At 33.4% G+C, this 11,198-nt stretch overlaps 1 protein-coding gene across 1 annotated transcript; it reads left to right on the top strand.

The window, feature by feature from the left end:
- Positions 1-5,873: 5,873 nt before the first annotated feature.
- Positions 5,874-11,197, top strand: LOC128182189 (uncharacterized; the record flags this gene model as incomplete). The annotated part of the gene is made up of 10 exons (XM_052850793.1): positions 5,874-5,990; positions 6,658-6,711; positions 6,830-6,981; positions 7,305-7,399; positions 7,501-7,666; positions 8,079-8,258; positions 10,095-10,243; positions 10,326-10,644; positions 10,729-10,908; positions 11,111-11,197. Coding segments are annotated over exons 1-10 (1,437 nt in total), but the record flags the coding sequence as incomplete, so codon positions are not given.
- Position 11,198: the final 1 nt, after the last annotated feature.

The raw sequence follows: 11,198 nt of genomic DNA, 5'->3' as shown, positions 1-11,198 counted from the left end.
CAGTTTTGATTTTTCGAAACAAGATGTTGGACGGTGAAGGTAAACTAGAAACCAAACATAAGCGTTTCCGGAATTTTAAGCTATGAAAAAGTAAAAATTCAAACCGTAAAGTGCAGAACGACAATAAAATAAACACAAACTTAGGAAAACAAAACTATTCCTCGCCCCCCCCCCACCCCTCATGAAAAAAGTAAAACAACCCACCTCACCACTGCAAGATGTCAAACGACATACAATGTAGCACCATTCATAGTAGTCCGAAATATCTGACGTTTTTCTGGCTTTTTTAACGATTTTGATATTTACTTGCCAGGAAAACATTTAAAAAATGCCGCAATCAAAACAAAGCTCGACAGTTCGATAAAAATGTGTTGAACAGACGGTTTGTAGAGTAAACAAACCCATTAAAGCGATATGAGTGAGTAGTAAAGTCATTTTTTTATTGTTAAGATGTGAGTTAAATATTTGATACGATTCGCAAGTATATAAAATCGGGCCGAGAATGCCGCCTCCAGTTGGAGGCGGCGAAATTTCCAGTTTTCGTAATGGCGCCGGTTCTGACGTTTTCCTGGCAAGTAAATATCAAAATCCAGAAAAACGTCAGATATTTCGGACTACATTCATAGCAGCGATATACCAGAACAAATATAGACGATGGTGTGGAAATATGCAAATGTAACAGCCTTTTATTAGAAGATAGACCGTTTTAAAGCCATCAATATAGACCGGTGTCATTAACATACTTCAGATGTAAATTGCAAGAACATGTTTAAACCAACAGCATCTGAAATCATCTGAAAGCCACAACATATTAACCATGTTAACTGCCTGCCAACATGGATTCCAAGCTAGATGGAGCTGTGAAACACAACTAGTAACTTTGGCCCACGAACTAGCAAATTCCATGGATAGAGGAAGACAAGATTTGATCGTCCTACCCTTCTCGAAAGCCTTCGATAGAGTTCTGCACCAACGTTTATTAATTAACAAATTTGGATTTTACGGCATGATCTGCCGGGATATATAACATCAGGCCAGCATTTTTTTATTTTTAGATTTACGAAATATTTTTCAAATTATTTGGTGAGGAGGAGGGGAAAAAAATAAAAATAAAATTGAAAAATTTGTCCGTCGAGAAAAATAAATAAAAATTAAACAATTTTTCAACAATATTTTTTTTATTTTTAAAATAAGAACACGTGTCCAGGAGCTGCCATTTTTTTTAAATATATAAGTAATTTTGGTTGTTGGTGATGTTCTTATCATAACATATTTTATCCATGGGCACTGAAAACTTGTGTTGATATATTGTACATGCATGTATAAAAACGAAGGTTTTTTTTATATATACAAGTACATACTCATCTTCGCTAGCCAAGGGTTTTCGGTCCACTTTGCTCCCCATAAACCCTTGGCGGATTTCATTGCGAAAACTCGGTGACGAGCTCCGTTTTATGATTGGCTGCAGCTGCGAGTAGCTGATCCAATCGCAGTGCTTGTAAATATAAACTTTAAAAGAAAACACATGTGTGATCTTTGGTAAATAATAAATTGAGACACAAGTTCTCGAGAACAGCTAGTGCCTCGCCAACGATGGTCTAACCAGATCGCTTTGAAAACCTATATATTTTACTGGGATTGAACATAGTTCTACAAACTTGTCAAGGCTTGCGTGATAGCATGGGAAGTAAACATGGCGAATGTAGACGTTGCCCATCCCGTTAGTATATACGTTCCTGCTTATGGTTATTGCTTTTAAAGGTTCAGTGAGATTTATTTTATTTAATTTCTTTGGTTCACAATATTTCCGACAACGATACCTGGTTTTATGACATGAAAGCTTTCATATAAATCGGCGACTTTTTCACTCCTGGTACAGGTCCATACAAAACACTATGAATAAAACATTCCGTGCTTTCCCTAGTTTATAACTTAATTCGTATTTAATAGCATCGTTAATTATGTTCTAATATTCGGTAGTCAACATGTTTTCAAGTTGTATTAATGCCGTAGTGTGTATATAACCCGTTGTTTAATTCGATTAAAATGTAAATATGCAAGGGGCGCAACTCAAGTTGCTCGCTAGATAGCGCCACCACATCACCGAGTTTTCGCAATGAAATCCGCCAAGGGTTTATGGGGAGCAAAGTGGACCGAAAACCCTTGGCTAGCGAAGATGGTACATACTGTACATATACATTAAGACAAAAAAAATTAAGGGAGTTTTCACTTCTTCCTTGCAGAAAAATAGGAAGAAGTTTGAGAAATCATTTATTTAATTAAATTAACAATGCTTTTCACAAATTCAAAATTTAAAATATTGTTACTGAAAATAAATTGGATGAGAAGCATGTCCACAAATGTCAGTAAAAAATCAAACAAGTTTTTTTATTTAAAAAAGACTAACTAACTTTTAAAATTTTATTTATTTATGTAATTATACCTTTAATAAAGGAAATGTTTCGTTATTTTGTTAGCTTAATGACAAATAAAATCATTCTCTTTCCTTCAGTCATAAGACTCCTGTGTTCAGTGTGTTTAGGGTTATTAGTCCAACCCTATGACCCACTTAACAACCGTTATGTAGAGGATCTATTTCCAAATGGTTAAATTATGATTATTTTAGAATTTATTTTGCAAAAATGTTCTTTAAAAAAGTAACTTATCATTTCCTTGTTTTTTTTTTAATTTACATAATTGTGATAGAAAAAGACTTCAACTTCTCTTTCTTGAGGAAATTCTGGCTAAGTTGCCGATCACAAAACTTAATAGGGTCGTAAATTGTAGGGTTGGACGAAAGCAAACAGGAGTAGGCCCTACGGTGGTTTTTTTGTGACTTCTAGTGCCTGTGACTTGATCGGAAAGAACTTGGTCTTTTTAATCAATGCATGAACAACAATAATTCAGACTACACATACGTGATTGCATCAACATTTATTTTTATTGTTACCAGAAAGAAAATTTCGGGTCGGAGGAAAAAATAAAATTAATAGCTAGTTTAGGTCCTTTTATTTTTATTTGAATTTTTTAAAAAATAGGGTCGGCGGGTTTGTAAATCGAAATTTCAAAAAATGCTGGCCTCAAGGACGAGATGACGGGATGAGACTGTAGTATACAGAGGTAAAATTAAAGGCATAACGAACGCGAAACTGCTACAGAAAGACCTTGTAGAACAAGCTTAGAGTGGAGGAACAATGGGCATGGCATTCCATCTGGGCAAGGGAAAAATTATTCGGGTACCAAGATTAAAGAACCCCATCGTTTTCCAGTTCCAACTTAAAGGGCACATATTAGAGGCAGCAGATACCAAAAAGAATTTAGGAGTGGATCTGTGTGGAGGTCTTCACTAGAAACATCATGTAGATAGAATTGTAAAGAAAACCAACAGCATGTTTGGAATTTTGAAAAGAAAAGAAATTTCGAGCCAGGAAACAAAGACGGCTGCATTTAACATAATTATAGTTAGAGACAATACTGAAGTACAAATAAAATGTGATGTTAGACTGTGATATTCAGAGACTCACATTGGTCCAGGATTATAAAGTGTACAGCGGAAAAGTTTGGACCAACTAAAAGCTAGAACAAATGAACGTGAAAAATATTGGACCTGGATAAAATGAAACTCGTCAGAGCGACATAGCCAGATTTTAGTTTGGAATCTAATTCCTACTGAAGCCAGTGTATGACACATTCCCTTGCAACAGTGGTGACAAATTGAAGATTCAAAATGTTAGCTGTGGGGAAAGAGAGGGACCATGGAACACATCCTATCAGGATGCCAAGAAACACTGGCTCATTGAAGGTGTAGATGACGACATGAAAAATCCTGCGAAAGTTTGGTGATGTGCGGATGTTGTCAGGAGAATAGAACGGTCACCAGACACGAAGCACACACAACCACATTTTGAAGTTTATAGTAAAGGAATAGCTGCCACAAAGGCGACTATACTGACATCCGAGCTACATAGAAGGTATGAATGAAAACTCAGACTGGGCCTGGATAAGAGGTAACTTCAGGTAAGTTTTCCCTTCCATCGTTGAAGCTAATCTACAATCAGAGGCAACGTTAGTGTCTTAGAATTAGAAGTAAAAGACTCTGGTCGCAATAGAATGGACCGGGCCATGGAAAGAATTTTTGAGAAGCACAGACCTAATGAAATAATGAAGGGATAAATCTGATTCTCTTGGTTGTTTCCCGTTGATGTTGGTTGCAAAGAGTTCCCAGTGCAATCAGCATGTAAGCTGCTTACAATATTAGGAATGTCAGAGAGAACATTCAAGACAGCGATCAGAAGATCGGGAATATCAGACGAGGTTGATATTGTACTCTCGAGACGACCCGTGCTGCCGTCACACCTCCATATACATATATAAGCTACTTCCCTGGAATTGATGTTGTTACCAGAAGAAAGTTTTGTTGGTTTTTAAAGGGAACTTGTAAGGACATAGAGCCACGATGTAACGTAAAATTATGTCAAAAAAATACTTAACTACAAGAAAAGGGTACACATGTATCTTCAATATCACTGTTAAAATTCTCCCAAGTCTACGTACATGTACAGCTTTTGATTGACAAGTCAACATGTTAACTGTCACACTAACGGTTCAAAATATTGGGATATATAATGTCAAAATAGCTTCAGTTGACTCCGGAAGGAATTGTGTAGAGTTTTGTAAAAAAAATTATTCGATACACAATTACTGTTTTTGTCGACGGCACCTGAGGTTATACATTTTTCACAATACAAAATGCCTACCTAAGAGTACACACTAGTGTATTATAAAGTGTTGATACCATTTTCTATAAAACAAATAATAGTTGCAAGTGATTTCTTTATATAACGACCGTACATTAAAACCCAAAATAAACTATTAAAGACCTCAAAAAGCATTTAGTTATGGAATGTTCTATCATGTTCCAAGTTTAGATTCATTTTTCAGGAAGTGTTTCCCGGAAACAAGTTGACAAGTTGTGCTACTAAACAAACTTGGAGATTGATATCGTTATGGCCTTTGTAAGTTGTAGGCCAATATACAACGCTGGCCTGCTCACAACAAAGTAGTTGTATACAACGTGTATCCAATGATCGTCTTTGGAGAATGAAGTGACGAGGCTTATCCAGCTGACTGATACAATTTGTATCGCAGTTGAAAAAACCCTTACTCTCAAACTCGGGGAACTTCAAGTAGTGCCATCTAACCAACATAACTTACTTATAGCTAGCAGAACTATGAAGACCGTTTACGAAAAACAACTCCAAAGAAAGAAATTCCTTTCTTTAACAGAAAAAATTACCTTATATTAATCCCTTTTACCAATGTGCATGGTAATTTTACTGAAGTCAAAACATTAGAATAAAAATGAAACTGATTATATTTTTTGAATTTCTGATGCTATATCTAAACGGTATACCATTTACTAATACACTGAATGACAACCTACAATATACATGTATGACATGAAGGTCTTAAACAATACAACTGGTAAAATGCTGTTTACAGAAAATGGAATTGCTAAATGTAAAATAATACGTGCTTGTGAGATTTGTAACAGATATGTTAGATAAACTAAATTTGTTTTCTCTCTAGAGTCAGACATGGTATTTATGAACTTTGGTGTTGTACATTTTTAAGATCCTTAGAAGGTCCTTAAAACACAGTATCTTTTTCTCCGGGCGAGTTACAATCTACAGATTCTTGATTGCCTACCTCTAAGTCGTAACTCGCGACACTTTACGTCAATTTCGAAAATCAGTGACCCTGAATAAAAATGTGGGACTCTGAACTACTTATAACCGTGACCAAAAACCTTTTTGCGGATACTTTAAAGTGCTCACTTCTGGCTGACACACTTAAAATCCTACCAGTTTTGTATATAAGCAATCTATTCCTCCTCGTTACTTATGAAGAGTTTTTACTTTCCAGTTAATTGAATATGTCGAATGGAATTCTAAATTTTGTGATAGGGACGATCTTGATATTCCATCTAAGTAAGTCCTAATGACATTTTATCTACGTTTTTTTTTAAAGTAAGGGCAACTGAATGATTTCTGTAACAATTAAAAAAAAAGTAGGCGTAAACACACAATGTACTGACACAAGAAAAGTGGGAATCTAGGTCTGACCTTCGGTGATGAAGAACAATCTAGAATTCTGACAAGACAGACATTCAGGCTTATTACAGCAATTTAGAAGTTTTTTTTAGAGAATGGATTGATATTATAATTTGACCCGACTAAGTAAAACAGAACAAATGCATACAACATTTGCTTCTTCTACCTCTAAGTAGGGGACTGGCGGACTTATAGAATTTTTCTTCCTTTGAAACAAGCTCAATCGTCTTTGTAATATAATTAAAATGTGAATTTTACAAAATAATTCATTTTATTAAGAGATTAGGACTTTTTGAACCATAGTTAAATATATTAAGGATATAATTATAAGAGAGATAATTTTAAAGTCTTCGTACATAGACACCATCAGGTTCTGTAGGGTTTTAAAAAATATTTTTTGTAGAGATGGAGGTTCTTGTGAAGATGCGGTCTTTAGCCGAACTTTGACCAGCTGTTGGCTCCATCTTACATGAGCACAACAGAGGGGTTGAATATATTAGAACGAAGTTCAAGCAATTATTCACGTTTTTTCTTCTCATTTTAGGTGCATATTCTTGGGGCGTGAAGATATTAAAACCAGATACATGTGACAAGAAACGTAATAAAATACATGTACATTCTTTTCTGTTCTACTGTATGCTACAATAATTCGTTCAATTTACCCAATAAAGGTTGGAGCAAAGCGTCATTTTTTTTGTGTTCTACATTATAAACAGACACCTGGTTCCTCCATGGCAGGACATACCATTACCTGTTTACTGCCATCTCTGACTCTGGATTTGTCGGAGCTTCCGAGTCAAAAGCAGGATTCAAGTACACGTGTAGGTTCATTGTCGATGTGCCAAGGAAATGCGAAGGCTTATTAAAGGTATCATGATATATGTTATTCTAGTGATTCGTTTATAAATTCTGGTTTAATCATTACACCCATTTTATTATATTATAAACATACTACTACTACTACTAATTATAATAGCATTAAATATTATATAAGATATTTATAATATAGTTAATAATATAGTTATTGTTTAAATTAAAAAGAATCATCTACTTGTATTGCATATTATACTGTACTAACAAGAACAAGTATCAAAATATATTAAATAGTATATAAAATGTTTATTTGTTAAACTATTTCGAGGATATATTTTGTGATTGATATTCCATTTTCTTTCTTAATTTACCCACCAGATTGACCATTGTGATCTATATGATAGACAGCCTGGTGCAGACGTACTGTACAATAAGTCTGCAAAATCTGACTCGTTCAGCAAACAAATGTCAAAGTAAGTTTTATCAAATTCTTTTCTTGAAAGACTCATTCCTAATGCTGTCAGACACCTACCTTACCTTAGGGTTTTACGTAATCTCTGCTTCACTGTTGCAGACATTCGGTTTATTTCCAATACCACCTAGGGGAGGTGAATAGGGAAGGAATTGTGACGTCAGAGGTGGAGGACCCGGCTATTCTCAACATTAAGCGAGCTATTCTGTCATCTCTCCAGCTAAAGATAATGCCAGTGGACCAATACGACAAAGAACCCCACCAACAGGTCAACATCTTTATTCAAAATTAGGTTACATTGTAGGAAAATCAAATAATTTTTTACTGTAAATATGATACGTAATTTAGATAACTATAGATGTTTTGCTCATCGCATTGTTGTTTATTCTTAATCTCCTTGGAGTTTTGGTATTTTAGGTTGTTTTGACAAATGTGGTTTGCAAAATTGAGATTTATTGTTTTGCAAAATTTCAGAGGTCGTTACGTTAGAAGACTCCATGTAAATGAAATTTAATGGAAACGTTGCTATTTTCGAAGTTTAATTTAGTTTTGCTAATGGAAATGCCAACCCTCTCAACAACGACATAACAAAATATAACAAATATTTTGCATGAAGGAAAAGAAGATCAATACCAAGTCTACCAAATCTTATTTTTCCAATGTATATATATGTATTCCAGACTGACATCTTTGGAGCTTGCCCAACTGACTACAAAGTTTCAGAGTCTGATCCCGACGTCTTCTACACAGAAAGAAATCTGAGGCTCTGTGAAATGCCACAAATTTATAGTAGACCATTGAATATTTTCTCAATGATCCAAAAGCCATACGGTGGATATAAAATTGGAAAAGTCTTGGAGGTATTTTTTTTTAAGTTTGAATTTTTTTTTTTATCTTTTATTAAAATCATTCTTCATCACAAAACATACATATTTTGATACTCGTATCGTATAAATATATCTTCTGTGTAATAAGCATAGTTTTACATGCATGAAAAAAAAAACTATTGTTATACATATTAAATCTATTGTACAATAATTATGATAATTAGTATTCATCATAAACATACATCGTATTACTGTATTACATATCATATATCAAAAATATGGTACTTCATATACTGTTTTGAAATTATAGAAAGTTTCCAACATTTTTATAAAAATCGTTTTTATTTCTACCAATACTGGTGATAATTACATTCTGGACAAAAAGAGTATTTTTAAGCTTGTGCCTTAGGTCTTGCTCACACATTCTTTCTTTCTGAATTCTACATTTCATTTTATATTTATATATTGTAAAACTAATGAAAGACAAAAAGTTATTCAAAAAAGAAGTTTTCTCGCTAATTTCATTGTAAAAACCTAGTACAACAATTTTCCATGTGACATCAAATTTTAAGTACATGTTTATTCTCTCCCAGATATGTTTGACAATTTTGCAATCATACAAAAGGTGTTTTATATCCTCGTTAACATTGCACACTTCGCACAATGGAGAGACAGTTTTGTTCCATTTACTGACAGATACATTATTGTTCAATATACCATGAAGGAGTTTGTAATTAAATTCTGAGATTCTTTTTTCATATATTTCTTTGATTTTTGCAATATACACATTTTCCCATAGACATAATGTGTCGTTAAAAACTTTTCTCCATCTATTTTCGTATATTGGTTTTTGAAACTTTTTTATCAATAAACAATGAATAGTAAAAATTACTTTTAATATTGTTAACTGAATTAACGGTATTGTTTCGAAATAAAAAAGATACACAATGTTTGATTTTGACGTATTTTGAATAGCTGCAGTCAACTTTTTCTTTATAAGCTTTAAATGCTTTTCTAAGCATGATATATTTACATAAGATATTGTTTTTTCTAACCAGTTTTTGTGTAAAGTACATCATATCATAAAACTTTCCATTTTCATCAAAAATATCTTTAACATACAAAATTCCACTTTTTATCCAATTTTCAAAACATAGTGGTTTATTTTCATACTGGAAAAGATTATTGTTCCATATAAATTGACTCAGGAATTCGTCTCTATTTAACGTATTCACATTTTTTTGTTTTTTACATTTAAAAGCTGAAAATACATTTCCGTAAAAAAACAGGAAGTTTCAGCATTTTGAAAAATGATGATTCAAAAAGTTGTATTCTGTTGTTTTTAAAATATCAGAGATATTAAGTTTATATTGTCTCATAACTGCACTAAGTGCTCTATGTATAACACTGTTTTCATTTAATATTCTACTTATCCATGACGCTTTGGCAGCATGGAATTTGCTTTCAATATCAATAACACCTATTCCACCTTGTTAAATTTTGCCAATTAGAGTATTTCTTTTAATTCGGTCTCGCTTTTTCCAAATAAAATTATATATAAGTTTAGAAGCAGCTTTAAAAAAGTCACTTTTAGGGTTTTCTAAAATATTGGCATTATATAATATTTTTGATATTGCTAGGGTATTGACTACAGTTGACTAAGTTTGAAATTTTAATGCATATTGGATTTCTTTACAATTTCTTCACAATTCCCAAATGTTCATATAATTGTTTACTTGAATACATTTGTGATTTTCAAAAAAATAATTTCTTCACAATTCCAAATGTTTTTACATTATTGTACAATTACGAGAATAAAGCAGTTTACTAGCAGATTTTATTTTTTTTTTCTTTATTTTTTGCCTACAGGCTGTTTACCCGTTTTCATCTACTGTTAAATGTAAGCATGAAGTTAATAGAAGACATCAACCGAAAATGGTAAACTGTCTCCAGCAGCAAATATTTGAACCCACCGCCTACAATGGATCAGTGTATGCTTCTTACATGACCAACATCAGGTATTTTTAACAAAAGCGATTAAATATGGGTTATTTTTAATTTTTTTAAAGTTTGACTTAACGCCATATTTTTCAATTTTAGCCAGTCACTGGAGCTGAAAGAAGTCGTCAAACTTAATACTAGTTCTGTGAATAGGAGAATCCGTGGTAAAAAGTATGTAGATATTTTGTTTGAGTTTGAGACTAAGAACCAAGCAGAGACAACTACAGAGAACATTGACAATGTGTTACACCAGCTTGTGGGTGGGATGAAAAATGATAACATGGAGAATGTACCAGGTCTCTACCATCAACTAGTTTATACCATGAAAAATTCCAACAGTAAAACTTTGTTAGGTATTATGAAAGATATCTTGAATTGCCATGGCAACAACACTGTCAACTGTGATTCCGTTTACCAGGTGAGTAACTGAATAAACTAAATGTAGTATCCCAAGAGTTTGAAAGTTGAATATTGTCAAAACCATGAGTTCTTTTTTCATCAGTACGCAGAGAAGGATTATTTTTTGGACGGACTGTTGTCCTGTGGAACACATGATTGTTTGGAGGTGTTCGCTGATTGTTTAAAGAACGGACAAGTTTATGATCCAATTATAAGCTCACTGTTCTCATACGATCTCGCCATCAACCATAAACCCTCTCCAGAAATCCTCTCTGTTTTATTTGTGAGTCTTTTATGTACTTGTCTCAATATTCAACTGCAAAATAAAGATGGAGTATCAAAGCATATTCACCTATTAATAAAGTCACGACAAAATCGCTGATGATGTGTGTTAACTAACGAACATGTAAAGAGCAATTAACATCTGCGTAGTGTAGCTTATTATTACTATATGTATACTGCATAACTATGTATGTTTAATGCAGGATGTGTGCAAGAACAGTAGCAAGTTCGAGCATTGGTTACCGTTAAGTATCATGGTTCAGAGGTTCTTGCAAGGGACTCATACCCCGG

The sequence above is a fragment of the Crassostrea angulata genome, chromosome 4 (genome assembly GCF_025612915.1).
Source record: "Crassostrea angulata isolate pt1a10 chromosome 4, ASM2561291v2, whole genome shotgun sequence".
Lineage (NCBI taxonomy): Eukaryota > Metazoa > Mollusca > Bivalvia > Ostreida > Ostreidae > Magallana > Magallana angulata.
This window is presented reverse-complemented; position numbering and strand designations above follow the sequence as displayed.